At 40.0% G+C, this 25393-nt stretch overlaps 1 protein-coding gene across 1 annotated transcript in view; it reads left to right on the top strand.

Annotated features, from left to right (window-relative positions):
• DNAH5 (dynein axonemal heavy chain 5) overlaps positions 1 to 25393 on the top strand; it is a 1563391-nt gene that overhangs the window by 571437 nt on the left and 966561 nt on the right. The window contains 2 exon segments of the mRNA XM_053715797.1: positions 11419 to 11532; positions 15407 to 15514. Coding sequence (XP_053571772.1) covers positions 11419 to 11532; positions 15407 to 15514 — 222 coding nt within the window.

Here is a 25393-nt window from a genome sequence, read left to right as displayed (position 1 = left end):
ACTTTGCAGCCGCAACTTTTCCATACCGCAGATCCCCCTACGCCATTTGTGTATCCTATCTTTTCAATGGGATCTTTCTAACGCCGGTATTTAGAGTCGTGGCTGAAGTGAGCGTTAGAAATCTAACGACAAGACTCCAGCCGCAAAAAAAAGTCAGTAGTTAAGAGCTTTTTGGACTAACGCCGGTTTATAAAGCTCTTAACTACTGTGCTCTAAAGTACACTAACACCCATAAACTACCTATGTACCCCTAAACCGAGGTCCCCCCACATCGCCGCCACTCTATTAAAAAATTTTAACCCCTAATCTGCCGCTCCGTACCCCGCCGCCAGCTACGTTATCCCTATGTACCCCTAATCTGCTGCCCCTAACATCGCCGACCACTATGTTATATTTATTAACCCCTAATCTGCCGCCCCCGCTATCGCTGACACCTGCATATTATTATTAACCCCTAATCTTCCGCGCCGTACACCGCCGCAACCTATATTATACCTATGTACCCCTAATCTGCTGCCCCTAACACCGCCGACCCCTATATTATATTTATTAACCCCTAATCTGCCCCCACAACATCGCCTCCACCTACCTACAATAATTAACCCCTAATATGCCGCTACTATAATAAAGTTATTAACCCCTAATCCGCCTCACTCCCGCCTCAATAACCCTATAAGAAATAGTATTAACCCCTAATCTGCCCTCCCTAACATCGCCGACACCTAACTTCAATTATTAACCCCTAATCTGCCGACCGGAGCTCGCCGCTACTATAATAAATGTATTAACCCCTAAAGCTAAGTCTAACCCTAACACTAACACCCCCCTAAGTTAAATATAATTTAAATCTAACTAAATAAATTAACTCTTATTAAATAAATTATTCCTATTTAAAGCTAAATACTTACCTGTAAAATAAACCCTAATATAGCTACAATATAACGAATAATTATATTGTAGCTATTTTAGGATTAATATTTATTTTACAGGCAACTTTGTAATTATTTTAACCAGGTACAATAGCTATTAAATAGTTAATAACTATTTAATAGCTAAAATAGTTAAAATAATAACAAAATTACCTGTAAAATAAATCCTAACCTAAGTTACAATTAAACCTAACACTACACTATCATTAAATAAATTAAATACAATACCTACAATTATCTACAATTAAACCTAACACTACACTATCAATAAATTAATTAAATACAATACCTACAAATAACTACAATTAAATAAACTAACTAAAGTACAAAAAATAAAAAAGAACTAAGTTACAAAAAATAAAAAAATATTTACAAACATTAGAAAAATATTACAACAATTTTAAACTAATTACACCTACTCTAAGCCCCCTAATAAAATAACAAAGACCCCCAAAATAAAAAAATGCCCTACCCTATTCTAAATTTAAAAAGTTCAAAGCTCTTTTACCTTACCAGCCCTGAAAAGGGCCCTTTGCGGGGCATGCCCCAAAGAATTCAGCTCTTTTGCCTGTAAAAAAAACATACAATACCCCCCCCAACATTACAACCCACCACCCACATACCCCTAATCTAACCCAAACCCCCCTTAAATAAACCTAACACTAAGCCCCTGAAGATCTTCCTACCTTATCTTCACCATGCCAGGTTCACCGATCGGTCCTCCGAAGTCTTGATCCAAGCCTCCGAAATCTTCATCCAAGCCCAAGCGGGGGCTGGCGATCCATCATCCGGCTGAAGTCTTCTATCAAGCGGTGGCTGAAGAGGTCCTGAAGAGGCTCCAAAGTCTTCATCCTATCCGGGAAGAAGAGGAGATCCGGACCGGCAACCATCTTGATCCAAGCGGCATCTTCTATCTTCATCCGATGACGAACGGCTCCATCTTGAAGACCTCCGACGCGGATCCATCCTCTTCTTCCGACGTCCAAATGAAGAATGAAGGTTCCTTTAAGGGACGTCATCCAAGATGGCGTCCCTCGAATTCCGATTGGCTGATAGGATTCTATCAGCCAATCGGAATTAAGGTAGGAAAATTCTGATTGCCTGATGGAATCAGCCAATCAGATTCAAGTTCAATCCCATTGGCTTATTGGATTAGCCAATCAGATTGAGCTCGCATTCTATTGGCTGTTCCGATCAATAGAGGTCTTCAAGATGGAGCCATTCGTCATCGGATGAAGACAGAAGATGCCGCTTGGATCAAGATGGTTGCCGGTCCGGATCTCCTCTTCTTCCCGGATAGGATGAAGACTTTGGAGCCTCTTCTGGACCTCTTCAGCCGCCGCTTGATAGAAGACTTCAGCCGGATGATGGATCGCCAGCCCCCGCTTGGGCTTGGATGAAGATTTCGGAGGCTTGGATCAAGACTTCGGAGGACCGATCGGTGAACCTGGCATGGTGAAGATAAGGTAGGAAGATCTTCAGGGGCTTAGTGTTAGGTTTATTTAAGGGGGGTTTGGGTTAGATTAGGGGTATGTGGGTGGTGGGTTGTAATGTTGGGGGGGGTATTGTATGTTTTTTTTTACAGGCAAAAGAGCTGAATTCTTTGGGGCATGCCCCGCAAAGGGCCCTTTTCAGGGCTGGTAAGGTAAAAAAGCTTTGAACTTTTTTAATTTAGAATAGGGTAGGGCATTTTTTTATTTTGGGGGTCTTTGTTATTTTATTAGGGGGCTTGGAGTAGGTGTAATTATTTTAAAATTGTTGTAATATTTTTCTAATGTTTGTAAATATTTTTTTATTTTTTGTAACTTAGTTCTTTTTTATTTTTTGTACTTTAGTTAGTTTATTTAATTAATGTATTGATAGTGTAGTGTTAGGTTTAATTGTAGATAATTGTAGGTATTGTATTTAATTTATTTAATGATAGTGTAGTGTTAGGTTTAATTGTAACTTAGGTTAGGATTTATTTTACAGGTAATTTTGTTATTATTTTAACTATTTTAGCTATTAAATAGTTATTAACTATTTAATAGCTATTGTACCTGGTTAAAATAATTACAAAGTTGCCTGTAAAATAAATATTAATCCTAAAATAGCTACAATATAATTATTCGTTATATTGTAGCTATATTGGGGTTTATTTTACAGGTAAGTATTTAGCTTTAAATAGGAATAATTTATTTAATAAGAGTTAATTTATTTCATTAGATTTAAATTATATTTAACTTAGGGGGGTGTTAGTGTTAGGGTTAGACTTAGCTTTAGGGGTTAATACATTTATTATAGTAGCGGCGAGCTCCGGTCGGCAGATTAGGGGTTAATAATTGAAGTTAGGTGTCGGCGATGTTAGCGAGGGCAGATTAGGGGTTAATACTATTTCTTATAGGGTTATTGAGGCGGGAGTGAGGCGGATTAGGGGTTAATAACTTTATTATAGTATCTGTGAGATGCGGTCGGCAGATTAGGGGTTAATAAGTGTAGGTAGGTAGCGGCGACGGGGGCAGCAGATTAGGGGTTAATAAATATAATATAGGGGTCGGCGGTGTTAGGGGCAGCAGATTAGGGGTACATAGGGATAATGTAGGTGGCGGCGGTGTACGGAGCGGCAGATTAGTGGTTAAAAATAATATGCAGGTGTCAGCGATAGCGGGGGCGGCAGATTAGGGGTTAATAAGTGTAAGGTTAGGGGTGTTTAGACTCGGGGTACATGTTAGGGTGTTAGGTGCAGACTTAGGAAGTGTTTCCCCATAGGAAACAATGGGGCCGCGTTAGGAGCTGAACGCTGCTTTTTTGCAGGTGTTAGGTTTTTTTTCAGCTCAAACAGCCCCATTGTTTGCTATGGGGGAATCGTGCACAAGCACGTTTTTGAAGCTGGCCGCGTCCGTAAGCACCGCTGGTATCGAGAGTTGAAGTTGCGGTAAATATGCTATACACTCCTTTTTTGGAGCCTAACGCAGCCCTTCTGTGAACTCTAAATACCAGCGGTATTTAAAAGGTGCGGCCAGAAAAAAGCACGTGTAGCTAACGCACCCCTTTGGCCGCAAAACTCTAAATCTAGGCGATGGGGTGCCAACTTCACATAGGTTAGATACTCATTTCATTTTATCAATTCCTTTCCATTTATCAGCTCCATGCAGGTATGGTCAAACTGTTACATCCTGAGAGCAGCTTACAACAAGTGGAAGCAGATACTGTTATAAAGTTCCTAAACTTATCTGCTAAAAACAGAAACAGGTCTTCAGTAGTAGTTCTATTGGAAATATAGTTAAAGCAATATACTGTCAACCCATCAACATTGAACCTTTTAATTTTGGGGCTAAATGCTTTCACTTTATTGCATGCAGTATATTATTGCATCCTCAAAGTGTTCTTTTATATGTGTGGGTATATAAAGGAGCCCACTTTGGGCTAGATTACAAGTGGAGTGATAATTTATCACACGCTCGCAAATGGGCAAATATGCTCGTTTTGCATGCTTGCAGTAAATAATCAGCCATTACAAGTGGCTGGTTATTGCTACCGCAAGCTCGTTTTAGCAATTAGCACTTACAAAATTAACCAGAGATCAGATCTCTGGTTAATTTTATAAATGTGCCCCAAATGCTTGTGTATTTTATTAAAAAATGAAATATTTTCTTTTTTAATACAATAACTACTCCAGGCAGTTTTAGGGTGCTAAAGTTGGTGGGTGTGGGGTGTTAGAAAAAAAAAAACGACACTGAAAAGTGACATTACATTGCGGTCAATGGGAACAGTGTGTTCCCAGTAAAAGTACACTCACCAGCCACATTATTAGGTACACCTGTTCAATTGATTGGTAACACAAATTGCTAATCAGCCAATCAAATGGCAGCAACTCAATGGATTTAGGCATCTAGACGTGGTGAAGACGACTTGCTGAAGTTCAAACCGAGCATCAGAATGGGGAAGAAAGGGGATTTAAGTGACTTTGAATGTCGCATGGTTCTTGGTGCCAGATGGGCTGGTCTGAGCATTTCAAAAACTGCTGATCTACTGGGATTTTCATGCACAACCATCTCTATGGTTTACAGAGAATGGTCAGAAAAAGAAAAAATATCCAGTGAGCGGTAGTGTGGATGATGTTGGTGTCAGAGATCAGAGGAGAATAAGCAGACTGGTTCGAGATGATAGAAATGCAACAGTAACTCAAATAACCCCTCGTTACAACCAAGGTATGCAGAATACCATCTCTGAACGCATAACACATCGAACCTTGAAGCAGATGGGCTACAGCAGCAGAAGACCACACCGGGTGCCACTCCTGTCAGTTAAGAACAGGAAACTGAGGCTACAATAAGCACAGGCTTACCAAACTTGGACAATAGAAGATTGGAAAAATTGTGCCTGGTCTGAGGAGTCTAGATTTCAGCTGCGAAAATTCAGATGATAGGGTAAGAATTTGGCGTAAACAACATGAAAGCATGGATCCATCCTGCTTTGTTCAGGCTGATGGCTACTTCCAGCAGGATAATGTACCATGTCACAAAGCTCAAATCATCTCAAACTGGTTTCTTGAACATAACAATGAGTTCACTGTCTCTAAAGGCCTCCACAGTCACCAGATCTCAATCCAATAGAGCACCTTTGGGATGTGGTGGAACGGGAGATTCCCATCATTTATGTGCAGCTGAAAAATCTGCAGCAGCTGCGTGATGCTATCATGTCAATATGGACTAAAATCTCTGAGGAATGTTTCCAACACCTTGTTGAATATATGCCATGAAGAATTAAGGCAGTTCTGAAGGCAAAAAGGGGGTCCAACCCAGTACTAGCAAGGTGTACCTAATAAAGGGGCGGGTGAGAGTATATGCTTATATACATATATATTTATTTGTTAATATGTGTATATACACATATTAACAAATAAATATATATGCTTATATACATATATATTTATATGTTAATATGTGTATATAGAGAAAGTAGAAAAGGAAGTGGGTACAATATGCTGCGGTAGTATAGCTGTGCACAATATGTAGCAATAAATGGCTAAAGAAAACCCAAACAGAGCTTGTATACATATGTCCCCAGGACTTATGTGCGTGCCTCCTCAATCCCCACTTATCCGTTATCCATCTGTAGTGTCATATGCAAGTACCATAAATAAATGTCCCCTATTATATAAAGGGTACCTGTGCTCACTTATGAGCTGTGTTGATCAGCTGGACTCCCGTAGCCTTGCCAAATCGCTGCTGTATGCCAAAGGTGATGGTTCCATTTCCCTAACGGGCCGAGAAATTACTCGGTGTATATTTACCATCAATTTCCCCAAGTGTGGGCTGCTCCACTTGCTTCCGGGTCCTAGTTGCTGAAATTAGATGACGTCAGTGACGTCACACATGACGCAATGGTGGGGGAGGGGTTAAAGACACTGCCTGGTGCTGCAGTTGTCTGGAGTTGAACAGTGGTATCCGTGACTGGCATAGAACAATGCAGAAAATGAAGAAATGGAACCACTGTAGTAAAAATATAAAAAATCCAATGATTTATTCTAAAATATAAAAACGAGCAGGAAAACACCCCATATGTGAAACAGGAGCGTTACTCCAGTGCTTTCAAGTTTTGGCCCTCAGGCCATAGTCATAGCATGAGGAGTAGTTGTGGGAGTGAAGTTTAAAACCCCTATAATTATGTCTAATTGGCTAAACAATAAAATAAATAATGCCCTAAATTTCAATTGGCAAAATTAACAGTTTCCCTGCCTGCTAGAAGTCATATGTGTCAAGCCTGAGACAACACCAATATACATTTGAGTATTAAAGATACATTTACATTTGTCACTTTTGGTAACATAATAAGGAATATAGTAAGGGACATAAATGCAGGTACAAGATATAAATACAATACCACAATGTATGTAGGAAAGATAAGACAAAGGAGACTCACTGCATTAAGTCTTCTTTAGCATCTAGTTAGAATATATGGAACAAACATGATTACCAAAGTTAACAGATGTTTATAACATTGATAATACCATGTATAATCGCACAAAGAATAAATTACTGATAGTACTGCTAAATCAGGGTGCTACTATTTTTATAGACTGTAAGAGAATGGCTGGAATTATTAATTTTGTTGACATGTAAATGCAAGCCAAAAGTTTAGAGAGATACCAAAAAACTTTACATAAAGCATATAATGGTATATAAATCATATAGCATGAAATACTTATTCCCAGAGTAATGCTCCTATTTCACCTATGGGGTGTTTTCCTGCTTGTTTTTATATTTTTTGAATAAAGCATTGGATTTTTTATATTTTTACTACAGTGGTTCCATTTCTTCATTTTCTGCAATATGTGTATATACACATATAAGTTAACATATAAATATATATGTATATAATCATATACATATATATATTACAATTTGCTGCCATTGCTGGGCGACTTACCCCCTTCGCTGCACTAGTTCTTATGCCGTGTCTCATGGCATGAGAACGAGGCTCCCATTGGAGCCTATGGAAGCATTCTCTTGTGAGCACAATGCTTCCCAGCAATGCGAACTCAAGCTTGCGTTCGCATTGCTGTCAACTTGTAATACCAGCGGAGTTTAGCGTGCGCTGGTATTACTCAGTGGATTGCAAATATTGCTTTCGTGTACGTTCCACTTGACCCTTAGGGGCATATTTATGATTGTGCGAGCGGACATGATCCGATTTAGCGGATCATGTCCGCTGCACATCGATAAATGCTGACAGCATACGCTCTCAGCATTTATCATTGCACCATCAGTGCCAATTGGCCGCTAGCAGGGGTGTCAATCAACCCGATCGTATTCGATCGGGTTCATTCTGACGATTTCTGTCCGCCGCCTCAAAACAGGCAGACAGGTTACGGAGCAGTGGTTATGGAGCAGCTCACCGGAAACACAGGGCATCAAGCTCAATACAGAGCTTGATAAATATGTCCCTTAGTCTTCTAGGAGAGCTTTATACCTACTCTAGCAGCCATGAGACACTATGACCTGTAGTCCTGTGTATAATTTTGCTATGAGCATGAAGATATTGATTTATGGGTAAGTATAAATCTGGTTAAGAGTTGGAAAAACATTTTATACAATGTCTGTTTTTGCATTACTTTTGGTTTGTGAATGTTTCATTACTATTGTCATTTTACAAATTTGGGGCAAGATTACATATGCTTTTTTATGCGGTTTTGGTATTGCATATACAGCACCGCATATAAATGCAGTGAGTATATTTCACCCGTTGGCCGCGATTTATACTCCCATAAGCTAACATAGAACTGTGTCACAAATCGGTATCACATATTCAGTGCAAGGACTTGCGCAGCTAAAATAAAGAAATTTTACTCCATTTTAACCTCGCCACACATAGGCAGGCGCAGCAAGCCTTGTGCTGAAAATGTAAGCACCGTAACTGCCTGAAAATATTAACTGACACCTAACACATGTGCAATATCTACCTACCTCAAGCCCTCAGCTGCACTGCTCCCCCCTACATCTCAGACCTTGTCTCCAGATACTCTCCCTCCCGTCCCCTTCGCTCTGCTCATGACCTCCTACTCTCCTCCTCTCTGGTTACCTCATCACACTCCCGTTTACAGGACTTCTCCAGACTGGCTCCCATCTTGTGGAACTGTGCCTCGTTCCACAAGACTCTCTTCTAGTTTTAAAAGCTTCAAGTGCTCCCTAAAGACTCTACTGTTCAGGGATGCATACAACCTACGCTAACCTTTCCTAATACCAGTTCCTCTCCTCCATTGCTATCCCCTGAACCACCTTAGCATGTAAGCCTAAAAGTGCAGCTGTTTGTAGATCACCTTCTTAAGAGCTGACTACAACAGTGCAACTCTTGGCATGGCCCTCTACTCATTTAATCCCTATAATTGTTTTGTTGCACTCCCCCTTTGCTTATAGCGCTGCGGAATCTGTTGGCGCTCTACAAATAACCGATAATAAATAAATAAAATAAATAAAATAACATCTAACGCATGCTCAATATCTACCTATCAACCGCAATCCCCCACTGCACACCCCTAATCTAATACTTAACTACCAATAGCCCTTAAAAGGCCCTTTTGTAGGGCATTGCCCTAAGTTAAACAGCTCTTTTCCTTAAAAAAAAATACAAAGTACCCCTCTAACATTAAAATCCCCCACCCACCAAACCCCCCAAAATAAAAAACCTAACACTAAAAAATCCTAAACTACCCATTGCCCCTAAAGGAGCTTTTGTATGGGCATTGCCCTTAAATGGGCATTCAGCTCTTTTACTGCCCTTAAAAGGACATTCAGCTCTTTCAAGAGTGCCCAGAAATCCCTAATCTAAAAAAAAAAAAAACCCCAAAAATAAAAAAGCCTAACCCCCCAAATAGGTACTCACCGTTCCTGAAGTCCAGCGGAGAAGGTCCTGTTCCAGGTGGTGAAGTCTTCTTCCAAGCAGCCGACATCTTCTTCCAAGCGGGGACCTCTTCCTTCTTTATCCAGGACAAAGCTGGCGTGGAGCGGAAGATGAGCGCGGAACTGGTCCGGCAACAGCAGAGCCATGGAGCATGAATTCAAGGTATGCATTTAAATATGGCGTCCCTTGCAGTCCTATTAGCTGATTTGATTCTTAAAATTCAAATCAGCCAATAGGATGAGAGCTACTGAAATCCTATTGGCTGATTTGAACAGCCAGTAGGATTTCAGTAGCTCTCATTCTATTGGCTGATTTGAATTTGAAGACTCGAATCAGCCAATAGGAATTCAATGTACCCCATATTTAAATGCGTACCTTGAATTCAATCTTCAGTGTGCGGCAGTGATCGTACGAAGAGGATCTTCACACTCCATGGCTTAGCGGTTGCCGGTCTTCAGTCCCGCCCCCCCCCCTCCACGCTGGCTTGTTCCTGGAAGAAGATAGAAGAGTTTGCCACTTGGAAGAAGACTTCAGCGCCGGACTTCAGGAAACTTCAGTACCTATCTGGGGGTTAAATTTAGCCTTTTTTTTATTATTTTTTTTTAGATTAGGATTTTAATTGGCACTCTTAAAAGAGCTGAATGCCCTTTTAAGGGCAATACCCATAAAAATGCCCCTTTATTGGCGATGGGTAGTTTAGTTCTTTTTTAGTGTTTATTTATTTTTGGGGGTTTGGTGGGTGGTGGGTTTTACTGTTAGGGGGGGATTTAGAATTTTTTTAAAATGCAAAAGAGCTGTTTAATTTAGGGCAATGCCCTACAAAAAGTCCTTTTAAGGGCTATTGGTAGTTTGGCATTAGATTTGGGGGGCTTTTTTATTTTCATAGGGATTAGGTTTAATTTTTTTATTTTGGATAATTTTGTTTATTATTTTCTTTTATGTTAGACTTTTTATTTTTTGTAATCTTAGATTAATTTAATTTTAGGTTTATTTATTTTAAGTAATGTTAGCTTTCATATTTTAATTGTTTGTAACTTAGTATTTTTTAATTTAGTTAATTGGGGTTAATTAAGGGGGTGTTAGGGGGCTTAGTAATTTAATTCGTTATTTGTTGGGTTGTGTGGGTTTGGCCGTTTAGGGGTTTTTAGTTTTATAAGGTTTGTTGCAATGTGGGTTAATGGTGGATTAGGAGTTAATAGATTTAATAGGGACTTTGCGATGTGGGTTAATGGCGGATTAGGGGTTAATACATTTATTAGGTAGATTGCGAAGTGGGTGAATGGCAGATTAGGGGTTAAAAGTTTAATTAGGCATATTGTGTTGTGGGGGGTTGTCGGTTTAGGGGTTAATACTTTAATTATTAGTTCCGATGTGTGGTTGATGGCAGATATAGGGGTTTTACGTGTCAAGTTTATTTTGAGGAGGAGGGCTAGACTTTTACGGGAGATTTTATATATTTTTTTATTTTCTTAGGCACCGGCAGTTTCTAAAGTGCCGTAAGTCACTGGCGATTTCAGAAATTTGTATTTACGCATATTTCTGGACATTGCTAGTTTATCCGACTTACGGCATTTTATGAACTGCCGGCTCCGTATATGTGATACCCCGATGTGCGAGGTGAAATTACGGGATGCGCGGGTTTCAGCAGTTGTGCTGACGCTTGCGCCTTTTATGTAATCTCGCCCCATATTGTCTATAGGGATGCATATATTTTGGGTCCTTGTAGACATTTATAGCATTTTTTTAATTTTATAGTAAATTGTTAGAATTTGCAATGGTTACTAAAGCAAAAATTTACTAAAATAATTAGGCATGTTATATATCATGATGAAATGTTAAGACCCAGAATAGCTTTAGAGAGTGAATTTCAGTGATTCAAATTTCATTTTTATAAGCTTATACATCAATATTCTCCATATTCTGATTTAATGCCTTAAAACACATTTTAAAATGTTTATTTCTTATGTCTATCCTCTCTATCTCTCTTCCCTTCCATAATGGAGCATGGGACTTACAGCCTTTTATTGAAACAGGCTTGATGTACACAAAGCTCAATGTTGAATGTAAAAATCAAATGATTAGATTTATATGCATTTTTTTTTTACAGACTTGGAGGCTACTGGATACGCAAATAACAGAGTCTGCAAATGAGGCTAAAGACAATGTGAAATATCTATATACTTTGGAAAAGTTTTGTGAGCCACTTTACAACAGTGATCCTGTAAGTGTAGTTAATCATTATGTGCAATGTAAATATCAACATAATATTTTTTCTATATCAACTGTTACTAAGCTCTTTGACAGGGCCAGACTGGAACCAGAAATTTTAAGCCGGAGCAGGCTACTATGTATGCATGTATATAACTATGTATATGTAGGGACTAGAATTGCCAGGTGCGCATGAGAGGACTGTGTGCTGGGAGGCCCTGTATGAAGCTCACACAGTATACTTTTGTAGTGTCCCACCACGAAATAAAGATAGTTTCCTAACCTGTGCATCATATATGTCAAGTTTGTAAACAAGCTGTGAGTTCTGAGAAAACAGTGGACTTTGGCGCCCTGGGCAGCTGGCCTACCCTTAAAAATAGCCCTGGGCCCCCACTGCCTGTCCTATCTCTGTCATCTCCTGTGCTGACGCTCCTCCCCTCTAGGACTGCATAAGGCGGGTAATTTTACTTCCCACTGCAGCACAGGAACTTTATTTACCAGTATATCAGGCCCTGTGTTATACTGACTGATGGGTGGCGCTAAAAAAACAGGTCAGCCAAGCAAACTGGTCGGCCTACCTGGACTACAAAGTCATGCTGCAGTAATACTGTATTATCTACATATATGGAAGGCATTTTAATTTAAATAAGTTTGTACAATATATTTGTTCCTATTACTGTACATAAAAGTAAAACTATGACATGTTTTTAGTATCATGATAATAGTCCCTACAAAATAAGAATAATGTGTAATGATATTTGTAGCTCAACAATTTATAATAAACGCATATAATAGCACTGAAACATAGCTCTGATAAGATAATGGCCACAATAAATAGCAAGTCAAACGTAAATTATTAACAATGATGTACTAATAATAAAAACAGAAACATGCAATCAGCAATAATAAAATAATCATAGTCATATAGCATAAGTTTGCTAATTACTGATTTCTCAGAATAATGCAACAATGACTACCATCCTTACTATATAGAGGCAGGGCCGGATTTACATCTCAGGTGCCTGTAGGCACAAAAACCTGAAGCGCTCCCCCCCCCAAAAAAAAAGTGGAAAAAAATGAGGACTTTTTTTTATTATTATTTAGATAACTAAAAATAAATATTAGATGTAAAATTACATTTTCCCTTTTATGGAGGTACACAAATACACACATCAATTGCAATATTTGTTGTAATGGAAGCTACACCAAAAATCAATATTCACTTGACTCAAATGACCATACAATTTCTATTATGTATAACAAAAACAAATCATGTTAAACTTTTAATGCAAAATATTCTAAAGAAAACCCTATTTAAAGGGACATAAAATGTGACAGTTTGCTAGGGCATTTTATTATTGCACTAGTGCTTGCACAGAAGTTTTTTAGCCTCTTGCAAAAGAGTTAAACACATAGTCAATGTCAGTTCTGAGACAGCAATACACATCTGTGTAGACCCAGATGGGCTCTTAGGATATGTTTATTGACAAGCCATTAGTGTATTGCTTTTCTGGAGATGACTTTGACTATGTGCTTAACATTTTGTTGGAGTTAAACACAGTTTTGTGTAAACAATAGCAATATTAAAACTAGCAGCATGCAAGCTCATCAACAACCCTTGCAGCCAGTGGAAAAAAATATAGTAGGTATTTTTTCCACTACATGAAAAAAATCTTGTGAAATCTGATATTTTTGGTACAAATACACACAGATGTTACATTTATTTTGTTCTGAAATATAAATATAATATGATGTTGCTCTCAAAGGAAAACATTGAATGTTGTAGATTATATGTAATCCAGGGGTCAACAAATGTGTTTAAAATAAGAACTTAGAAATTCAATTTACCTCAATACAAAATGACCACACTTACTTGATAAAAGAACAGTTTAACAATTTTTAATGTGATGTGTGTGTATGTGTATATATATATATATATATATATATATATGTGTATCTATATATATATATATATATATATATATATATATATATATATATATATATATATATATACACACACACACATACATATACATACAAACAAATATGCCATGTGAGTAGTTTACACACATACACATTTTACAGCCTTACATTCTACAAACTTTGTTGTCAAAGTGCCCTAAAGGCTGTAAATCACAATTGGCAGCTTATAATAAAGAGCAGAGCAGCTAGTCGTTTAGTTTTAATCTTTGCCCCTCTCTCCTTCATGGCTCCCTCAACTGCTGTAACATATTCCCAATGAAACACTCAACTCTGTAAGCAGCTGGGCAGCACAATTCTTACTAAAATGAATGCCCTCACAAAAAAAAAATTACATATATTTTTTTTTTTAATTACTGACAGGCAGGCGCCCCTCACTGCAAGGCACCTGTAGGCACATGCCTACTGTGCCTAATGGGAAATCCGGCCCTGTATAGAGGAAGTATTTGTAAAAATTAGCAAGCAAATAAATGCACAAGTGTCTGTGTGATGTAGTTTGGAGGTAAGCAAAAGCAAATAGAACTCAATCCTTGTATTATATGTTGCAGTAATAGTGCTGCGTAAAGATGACAGAGTTACATGCAAAGTAATGTATCCATGATAGAAATTAATATACTTAGTCCATGAGATGCTGCAGGTTTCAAAGTCATCTTATGTTAACCCTCTTTTGGTGTGCTGGTTTTCCTTTATTCTCCCTGGTTGTCATCCCCGGTAGATTGTGTGTATCCTCTTTTATGGAGAAATCTCCAAGTAATTTTTATTCCTACCTTTCACACATGTATCTTCATGATTCTTAATGATTGATTACTTTTTACATCATTAAAGGGATACTGAACCCACTTTCTAATTAACCAAAAAAAAATTGTTCTCTTGATATCTTTACTTGAAAAAGCAGGAATTTAAGCTTACGGGCTGGCCCAACTTTAGTTCAGACCATGGGCAGCACTTGCTGATTGGTGACTAAATGCAGCCACCAATCAGCAAGTGCTATCCAGGGTTTTGAACTAAAAATGAGCCACCTCGTAAGCTTACATTCATGATTTTTTGAATAAAGATATGAAGAGAACGAAGAAAAATTTGTAAATTAGAAAGTTGCTTAAAATTGCATGCTCTATCTGATTCCTGAAAGAAAAAATGTGGGTTCAGTATCCCTTTAATATAATATTATGAATAATAAAGAGTAACATAATACTTTACCAATAAATATTGTATAATGCAAGATGCCACAATTTTCATGTTAGAAAAATATATCAAATGTACTTTGACCTTGTATGAGAGAGAGAATTTCAAACATTGGTAATCAGTCCTTTGTTCCAAGAGCAAATGTGACACTCATGACAAAAACAATGGCTCTGAAGTTATAATATTTATCATAATAATGAATCTTTATTGTAGGTTTTTCTACCCCAGTCTTAAATGACAGTAGATTTAATAAAAAATAGATAGAATATTTAATAAATGAGTCCTTACCAACTTATTCAACCAAAAAGGGTTGCAGTTTTCTCTCTAAAACCTCAGATTGATTCAGATTAATAGGAATTACTTTTAACCCTTTCAACTGGGTGGAACCCAGACTGTCTGCTACACCACTGTATTGTAGTGTTTATATTTACACAGCATACATCTGTTGGACTTTTTGTTAACAATTTTTATTGTTTTTTTTATAATTTTCACAACTTTTAGTACATTTTATATATTGTGATTGGTATTATGACCTGTAATAGGCAAAGTAATAGGCCTGTCTAGTCTAATAGCACCTCAGATTTATATTCAAACAATATTTTATGGTTTACAGCGCCCCCTTAAGACACATGATCTTTACTGTTGCAACAGAAAATAAGCTAATTTATTTATTTTTAATTTAAAAAAAATAAATTTGATTAACCTTATTTGCTTCTCCACAGGTGTCTATGATTGATTCAATTCCTAAACTTTTGAATGCAATTGGAATGATTCACAACATCTCTCGTTATTATAACACCTCAGAAAAAATTACATCTTTATTTGTTAAGGTACATAATGTAATGCATGTTAACTTTGGTTGTGGTAAATTTACTCTAAAATGAAATGTTTATTCATACTGGGCCAGATTACAAGTGGAGCAGTAGTTTGCACTTACGTTCGAGTGTTAAAGCCGCTAGAAGTAATTTTTTGGTGTTTAGAGAATTGCACGTGTTTTTTAAGTTTAAAGTAAAAAGTTTGCGCTTTGAGAAGTAGCAAATGCAAAATCGCGTTCCCCTGTAGGCTTAAAAAAAAAGTTGAAAAAAACACCATGATCTTGGTTATTTAAAAGTGTAACATAAGAAGCTTATAGCAGAATATGTTCTATTTATTCTTAAAGAGATATGTATATATATATATATATATATATATATATATCAGATTTTTTTTTGCACAAATATATATATATATATATATATATATATTTATAGGGGTTGAAAAACCCATTCGCCGGTGGTCCTGGACGACTATAAAATTAGGACAGGCAACTTATGCACAGGAAAGCCATTTTATGTCAAATGTTGTGTTTTTTTTTAAATTCATTGCCACGCTGTGTGTGTTTCCCATGCATGGGCATTGTTAGAGGCAGAAAGGTTGTTGTTGGTGGAGCAGGACAGCCCTGTGCTTCCTTGAAGACGCTGTTTCAAGGAGGGAATCTGGGTGGGCTCTGGCCTCTGCATGTCATCAGGTGAGACATTCAAGAAGTAGAAGCTGCCCTGCCATGATGACACCTCTGCTGGAATCTGAGGAAGCATGTCAAGAGGGAGTTCCAGGTGTGTGGTGTTTGTGCATGTCTGTAGGGTGTGTGTTTATGTGTGGTGCATCCTGTGACAAATCTAAGATTGATTTGCTCCCATGTGACAAGGAGCGAGAAGATTCTGTCTGTTTTAGTAGCTACTAGCAAGCAGCAGCTGATCTGTGTTCTTGTGTATATTATGATCCGGGTAATAAGCGTGAGGGGTGCTAAGTGCAGACAGCAGGTACAATTGTGGGATTTGTTTTCCTAACCCACCTATAAATGTTATGTGGCTTTGTGCTTTCTGCAGTCTTCTGTTCTATGTGGGAATGTAACAAGCTTTAACTTTCTATAAATCTTGTATATTGTGTTCATTTTTCACAGGCCCCTAATACATACAATTTATTTAATGGTGCCAACATTCTTTATTGCAAGAGTCACACTAAACTTGTTTTTGTTTACTAAGGGTGTTGGCAGCACATTGCAAAACAATTTCTCTCAGTTCACTATATAAGTATAGTGATGTCGCGAATTGTTCGCCGGCGAATAGTTCGCGGCGAACATAGCATGTTAGCGTTTGCCGCGGCGGGCGAACATATGCAATGTTCGATCCGCCCCCTATTCGTCATCATTGAGTAATACTTTGACCCTGTACCTCACAGTCAGCAGGCACATTCCAGCCAATCAGCAGCAGACCCTCCCTCCAAGACCCTCCTACCTCCTGGACAGCATCCATTTTAGATTCATTCGGAAGCTGCATTCTTAGGGAGAGGAGGGACAGTGTAGCTGCTGCTGATTAATAGGGAAATCGATAGCTAGGCTAGTGTATTCAGTGTCCACTACAGTCCTGAAGGACTCATCTGATCTCTGCTGTAAGGACAGCACCCCAAAAAGCCCTTTTTAGGGCTGCTTTTTTTTTTCCTGTGTAATCTAATTGCAGTTGCCTGCCTGCCAGCGTGTGTGCCAGGCTCACAGCGTATACTGTGCCCACTTGCCCAGTGCCACCACTCATATCTGGTGTAACAGTAGTGTAAATTTAAAAAAAAAAAAAACTTTTTTGACTGTGAAACATCAGTCTGCTTGTGTAATCTAATTGCAGTTGCCTGCCTGCCAGCGTGTATGTCAGGCTCACAGCATATACTGTGCCCACTTGCCCAGTGCCACCACTCATATCTGGTGTAACAGTAGTATAAATTTACCAAAAAAAAAAAAATTTAACTGTGAAACATCAGTCTGCTTGTGTAATCTAATTGCAGTTGCCTGCCTGCCAGCATGTGTGTCAGGCTCACAGCGTATACTGTGCCCACTTGCCCAGTGCCACCACTCATATCTGGTGTAACAGTAGTGTAAATTTAAAAAAAACAAACTTTTTTGACTGTGAAACATCAGTCTGCTTGTGTAATCTAATTGCAGTTGCCTGCCTGCCAGCGTGTGTGTCAGGCTCACAGCATATACTGTGCCCACTTGCCCAGTGCCACCACTCATATCTGGGGTAACAGTAGTATAAATTTACAAAAATGTTTTAACTGTGAAACATCAGTCTGCTTGTGTAATCTAATTGCAGTTGCCTGCCTGCCAACATGTGTGTCAGGCTCACAGCATATACTGTGCCCACTTGCCCAGTGCCACCACTCATACCTTGTTTAATAGTAGTGTAAGTGTACATTAAAAAAAAAAAAATTTGGACTGTGAAACATCAGTCTGCTTTTTTTGTGTCAGGCTCACAGCGTATACTGTGCCCACTTGCCCAGTGCCACCACTCATATCTTGTTTAATAGTAGTGTAAGTGTACATTTAAAAAAAAAAAAATTTGGACTGTGAAACATCAGTCTACTTTTTTGTGTCAGGCTCACAGCATATACTGTGCCCACTTGCCCAGTGCCACCACTCATATCTTGTTTAATAGTAGTGTAAGGGTACATTTAAAAAAAAAAAAAATTTGACCTGTGAAACATCAGTCTGCTTTTTTGTGTCAGGCTCACAGCGTATACTGTGCCCACTTGCCCAGTGCCACCACTCATATCTTGTTTAATAGTAGTGTAAGGGTACATTTAAAAATAAAAAAAACTTTTTGGACTGTGAAATATCAGTCTGCTTTTTTGTCTCAGGCTCACAGCGTATACTGTACCCACTTGCCCAGTGCCACCACTCATATGTTGTTTAATAGTAGTGTAAGTGTACATTTAAAAAAATAAAAACTTTTTGGACTGTGAAACATCAGTCTACTTTTTTGTGTCAGGCTCACAGCGTACACTGTGCCCACTTGCCCAGTGCCGCCACTCATATCTTGTTTAATAGTAGTGTGAGGGTACATTTAAAAATAAAAAAAACTTTTTGGACTGTGAAATATCAGTCTGCTTTTTTGTCTCAGGCTCACAGCATATACTGTACCCACTTGCCCAGTGCCACCACTCATATCTTGTTTAATAGTAGTGTAAGTGTACATTTAAAAAAAACAAAAACTTTTTTGACTGTGAAATATCAGTCTGCTTTTTTGTGTCAGGCTAACAGCGTATACTGTGCCCACTTGCCCAGTGCCACCACTCATATTTTGTTTAATAGTAGTGCAAGTGTACATTTAAAAAAAAATGACAGGCAGAGGCAGGCCACCCCACAGGTGCCGTCATGGTCGTGGTGCTGTGATTCCCTTTGGCCCTAGAATAATGCCCAGTTTTCAGAGGCCACGTACCATGAACTCGAAAAGTTCTGAGGACATAGTTGACTTTTTAACACAGGACACCCAATCTTCTACAGCTTCCGCTCAGAACCTTGATGCACCATTCTCCTCCAGCTTAGCTTCGGGCACCTCTCAAGTTACCACTCACCCGCCTGCCGCCACCACCAACACTAGCACCACAGCCACTTCACTTGATCTGTCAGAGGAGTTATTTACACATCAGTTTGAAGAAATGAGTGATGCGCAACCATCATTGACAGAGGATGTAGATAACAGTGATATGTCTCAGTCAGGCAGCATTACTGACATGGACGTACGGTGTGATGATGATGATGTTGTACCCGCTGCTGCTTCCTTTGTTGAGTTGTCAGATACAAGTGAAGCGGTTGATGATGACAATGCGTCCGTGGATGTCACGTGGGTGCCCGCTAGAAGAGAAGAAGAACAGGGGGAAAGTTCAGATGGGGAGACAGAGAGGAGGAGGAGGAGATGAGTTGGAAGCAGGGGGATGTTGTCCCAAGGAGCTAGTGGCACAGTCAGACAGCATGCATCATCACGCCAATCAACGCATGCTGTTGCCACCACCAGAATGCCGTCATCGCAGAGCTCAGCAGTGTGGCATTTTTTTTGTGTGTCTGCCTCTGACAGCAGCGATGCCATTTGCAACCTGTGCCAAAAGAAACTGAATGGTGGGAAGTCCAACACCCACCTAGGTACAACTGCTTTGTGAAGGCACATGATCGCACATCACAAACGCCTATGGGATCAACACATGAGTACAAGCAGCACACAAGCTCAAAGCCGCCATCCTCCTCCTGGTCCAGCATCTTCAGCCACGTCAACCACTGCTGTCCTCCTTGCCCCCTCTCAACCATCCACCACTCCGTCTCTCATCTTGAGCAGTTCCTGCTCATCACCAGCCCCCAGTCAGGTGTCTGTCAAGGACATGTTTGAGCGTAAGAAGCCAATGTCACAAAGTCACCCCCTTGCCCGGCATCTGACAGCTGGCTTGTCTGAACTCTTAGCCCGCCAGCTTTTACCATACAAGCTGGTGGAGTCTGAGGCGTTCAAAAATTTGTAGCTATTGGGACACCGCAGTGGAAGGTATCCGGCCAAAATTTCTTTGCACAAAAGAATCATAATATACACAAGAACACTCATATCTTGTTTAATAGTAGTGTAAGTGTACATTTAAAAAAAAAACAATTTGGACTGTGAAACATCAGTCTACTTTTTTGTGTCAGGCTCACAGCATATACTGTGCCCACTTGCCCAGTGCCACCACTCATATCTTGTTTAATAGTAGTGTAAGTGTACATTTAAAAAAAAAAAAACTTTTTGGACTGTGAAACATCAGTCTGCTTTTTTGTGTCAGGCTCACAGCGTATACTGTGCCCAGTTGCCCAGTGCCACCACTCATATCTTGTTTAATAGTAGTGTAAGGGTACATTTAAAAAAAAAAAAAATTTGACCTGTGAAACATCAGTCTGCTTTTTTGTGTCAGGCTCACAGCGTATACTGTGCCCACTTGCCCAGTGCCACCACTCATATCTTGTTTAATAGTAGTGTGAGGGTACATTTAAAAATAAAAAAAAACTTTTTGGACTGTGAAATATCAGTCTGCTTTTTTGTCTCAGGCTCACAGCATATACTGTACCCACTTGCCCAGTGCCACCACTCATATCTTGTTTAATAGTAGTGTAAGTGTACATTTAAAAAAAACAAAAACTTTTTTGACTGTGAAATATCAGTCTGCTTTTTTGTGTCAGGCTAACAGCGTATAATGTGCCCACTTGCCCAGTGCCACCACTCATATTTTGTTTAATAGTAGTGCAAGTGTACATTTAAAAAAAAATGACAGGCAGAGGCAGGCCACCCCACAGGTGCCGTCATGGTCGTGGTGCTGTGATTCCCTTTGGCCCTAGAATAATGCCCAGTTTTCAGAGGCCACGTACCATGAACTCGAAAAGTTCTGAGGACATAGTTGACTTTTTAACACAGGACACCCAATCTTCTACAGCTTCCGCTCAGAACCTTGATGCACCATTCTCCTCCAGCTTAGCTTCGGGCACCTCTCAAGTTACCACTCACCCGCCTGCAGCCACCACCAACACTAGCACCACAGCCACTTCACTTGATCTGTCAGAGGAGTTATTTACACATCAGTTTGAAGAAATGAGTGATGCGCAACCATCATTGACAGAGGATGTAGATAACAGTGATATGTCTCAGTCAGGCAGCATTACTGACATGGACGTACGGTGTGATGATGATGATGTTGTACCCGCTGCTGCTTCCTTTGTTGAGTTGTCAGATACAAGTGAAGCGGTTGATGATGACAATGCGTCCGTGGATGTCACGTGGGTGCCCGCTAGAAGAGAAGAAGAACAGGGGGAAAGTTCAGATGGGGAGACAGAGAGGAGGAGGAGGAGATGAGTTGGAAGCAGGGGGATGTTGTCCCAAGGAGCTAGTGGCACAGTCAGACAGCATGCATCATCACGCCAATCAACGCATGCTGTTGCCACCACCAGAATGCCGTCATCGCAGAGCTCAGCAGTGTGGCATTTTTTTTGTGTGTCTGCCTCTGACAGCAGCGATGCCATTTGCAACCTGTGCCAAAAGAAACTGAATGGTGGGAAGTCCAACACCCACCTAGGTACAACTGCTTTGCGAAGGCACATGATCGCACATCACAAACGCCTATGGGATCAACACATGAGTACAAGCAGCACACAAGCTCAAAGCCGCCATCCTCCTCCTGGTCCAGCATCTTCAGCCACGTCAACCACTGCTGTCCTCCTTGCCCCCTCTCAACCATCCACCACTCCGTCTCTCATCTTGAGCAGTTCCTGCTCATCACCAGCCCACAGTCAGGTGTCTGTCAAGGACATGTTTGAGCGTAAGAAGCCAATGTCACAAAGTCACCCCCTTGCCCGGCATCTGACAGCTGGCTTGTCTGAACTCTTAGCCCGCCAGCTTTTACCATACAAGCTGGTGGAGTCTGAGGCGTTCAAAAATTTGTAGCTATTGGGACACCGCAGTGGAAGGTATCCGGCCAAAATTTCTTTGCACAAAAGGCAATCCCCAACCTGTACTCGATTGTGCAAAAGGAAGTAATGGCATGTCTGGCACACAGTGTTGGGGCAAGGGTCCATCTGACCACTGATACCTGGTCTGCAAAGCATGGTCAGGGCAGGTATATCACCTACACTGCGCATTGGGTAAACCTGCTGACGGCTGCCAAGCATGGAATGCGTGGCTCTGCAGAGGAATTGGGGACACCGCCACGACTTGCAGGCAGGCCTGCTGCCACCTCCTCTACTCCTCCTACTCCATCCTCTTCCATAACCTCCTCGGCTGAGTCCTCTTCTGCTGCTGTGTCTTGCTCCACATCAACGGCAACCCCACAGCTCCCCAGGTACTATTCCACATCCCGGATACAGCAGTGTCACGCCGTCTTGGGGTTGACTTGCCTGAAAGCAGAGAGTCACACAGGACCAGCACTCCTGTATGCCCTGAACGCACAGGTGGATCAGTGGCTGACTGGAGATCGGCAAAGTGGTTAGTGACAACGGAAGCAATTTGGTGGCAGCATTGAATTTGGGCAAGTTGACACATGTGCCGTGCATGGCACATGTGTGTAATCTGATCGTACAATGCTTTGTGCATAAGTAGCCAGGCTTACAGGACATCCTGAAGCAGGCTAGGAAGGTGTGTGGCCATTTCAGGCGTTCCTACACGGCCGTGGCGCACTTTTCAGATATCCAGCGGCGAAACAACATGCCAGTGAGGCGCTTGATTTGCGACCGCCCGACACGTTGGAATTCAACACTCCTCATGTTCGACCGCCTGCTCCAACAATAAAAAGCCGTTAACGACTATTTGTATGACCGGGGTACTAGGACAGCCTCTGCGGAGCTGGGAATTTTTTTGCCACGTTACTGGACGCTCATGCGCAATGCCTGTAGGCTCATGCGTCCTTTTGAGGAGGTGACAAACCTAGTCAGTCGCACCGAAGGCACCATCAGCGACATCATACCATTTGTTTTCTTCCTGGAGCGTGCCCTGCGAAGAGTGCTGGATCAGGCCATAGATGAGCGTGAAGAGGAAGAGTTGTGGTCACCATCACCACCAGAAACAGCCTTATCAGCATTGCTTGCTGGCCAGCGGCAACGCTGGAAGAGGATTGTGAGGAAGAGGAGTCAGAGGAGGAATGTGGCTTTGAGGAGGAGGAGGAAGACCAACCACAACAGGCATCCCAGGGTGCTCGTTGTCACCTATCTGGTACCCGTGGTGTTGTACGTGGCTGGGGGGAAGAAGACACCTTCAGTGAGATCACTGAGGATGAGGAACAGGACATGAGTAGCTTGGCATCCAACCTTGTGCAAATGGGGTCTTTCATTCTGTCTTGCCTGTTGAGGGACCCTCGTATAAAAAAGCTGAAGGAGAACGACCTGTACTGGGTGTCCATGCCACTAGACCCCCAGTATAAGCATAAAGTAGAAAAAGTTCTGGCAGCACATAGTAGTGATAAAATATTTCACTTTATTGAGCAATCTTTCAAGCACACAGGTACATAATGGACTGAACGTCTGACGCGTTTCACGCCCCCTAGTGGCACTTCATCAGAGACAACAGGTGTTCTAACCACAGCCTTCTTATACACAGGCCGTGGACAGGTACATATTTTAACCCTTCAATGTCACAATCAAACACAGTAAACATTAAAAAGGATACTTAGTAATAAAATATGCTACAGTTCACAATGTCACAAATCCCTCATATTACCCTTATCAAGGAAAGAAAATTGTTTAGATGTTTAATTTTTCTTAGGCCATTCACTCAAAATACTTGTTAGGTAAGCCTATGACTATGCCCATTAGTGTAGGTAGCCTACCATAAAAAGATAAATTAAATCATATTGTTAGAAACAATTAAATCATATTTTGATTGAAAAACCTACAAAATATATATATATATAAGAGAATATGCAAGTATGCTCACATATATATATTTTTATCCAAATGAATCATTGATAAATTTAGATACACACGAACATATATATATGCATGTTCATGTGTAAATGTACATTCACAGGTCAGAATATTACTGATTATTGGATTTAGTTTACTTTATTTTAATGTGATTTTATTATTTTATTTTATTTATTTCGTCTAATTTTACATTAATGGCTCGCTTGTTATCGACTATATAAACAGCAAACAATGATAATGATTGATATCTCATACAAAATAACTAATATCCCATTCCAAATTGAGGTCATTGGGAGTTCTAGTTTTCAACTGATAGATCCAGTATAATTCTTTCTTGTCTAAAATCTTATACTTATTACCCCCTCTCAAAGGGACCTTTGCTACATCTATAATTTTCACTCTGAATTTACCTTCATGGGTGAAATGTGTAAGATTAAAGTGCCTGGCTACTGTTGAATCCTTTGCAATAATTTTTCACATCATTGACATGTTCCCTGACCCTCACATTGACCTCTCTGGTCGTTTTTCCAACATATTGGATCTTGCAAAAACTGCATTCCAATAAATAGACCGCGAACGTAGTCTTACAATTCGCATAGAAATTTATGGGATAAACATTGTTATCAACTGTAGATTTAAAAATATTTGTTACATCTATCATGGGGCAGGTTAAGCATGTTTTAGCTCCACATTTAAAACCTTTCTCAACCAGTTATCTCCTCTATTGGTTCTCACACTTGGAACCAAACTGGGAGCTAGCTGAGCCGCCAATGTCATCGGTTTCTTGGGTACGAATCTGCAACCAGGCATATAATTCTGGAGTGTTTGATCCCCACCAAGTATTGACATATGCTTCTTTAAGATTTTAACTATATCAAAAAATTGGTTAGTATACTCTGTTGTGAATACAATAGTATCATCATTGAATTGCAGGGGATTGGTTTTATCAGCTTTATTTCTTATTTTTAATTTGCTGATTTCCAACTTAGTCTTCTCCAATTTCTTTTGATCATACCCCCTTGCTATTAACCTTTTTGTTAATTCATCTGCTTGTTGGTGGTAAATTACATCATCCTCAGTATTTCTCCTTAATCTAATGTATTGGCCCCTCGGAATCGCTCGAACCAAGTGAGGGGGATGGCAGGAGCTCGCATGTAGGATGGTGTTACCCGCAGTACTTTTGCGAAATGTTTTAGACACAATCCTTCTCTCCTCCACATTCCCCTCCAAGGTTATGTCCAAGAAGTCAATACATTTATGATTATATCCTCCCACAAATTTCAAAAATAATTCATTATTATTCAGAAAAGTGCCAAAATCTTTGAATCTAGTATCATCCAAGCGTTCATCTACGATCATAATCAGATCGTCGATGAATCTTTTGTAATACAGTATTTTTTCTGTGTGATCTTTAAATGCATCATTATATAGGTACTTGATTTCCCAGAAGCCAACATACAAGTTGGCAAAGCAAGGGGCAAAC

Source organism: Bombina bombina, chromosome 5 (assembly GCF_027579735.1).
Source record: "Bombina bombina isolate aBomBom1 chromosome 5, aBomBom1.pri, whole genome shotgun sequence".
Lineage (NCBI taxonomy): Eukaryota > Metazoa > Chordata > Amphibia > Anura > Bombinatoridae > Bombina > Bombina bombina.
Note: the sequence above shows the minus strand (reverse complement) of the source record. Positions and strands in the feature narration are given on the sequence as shown.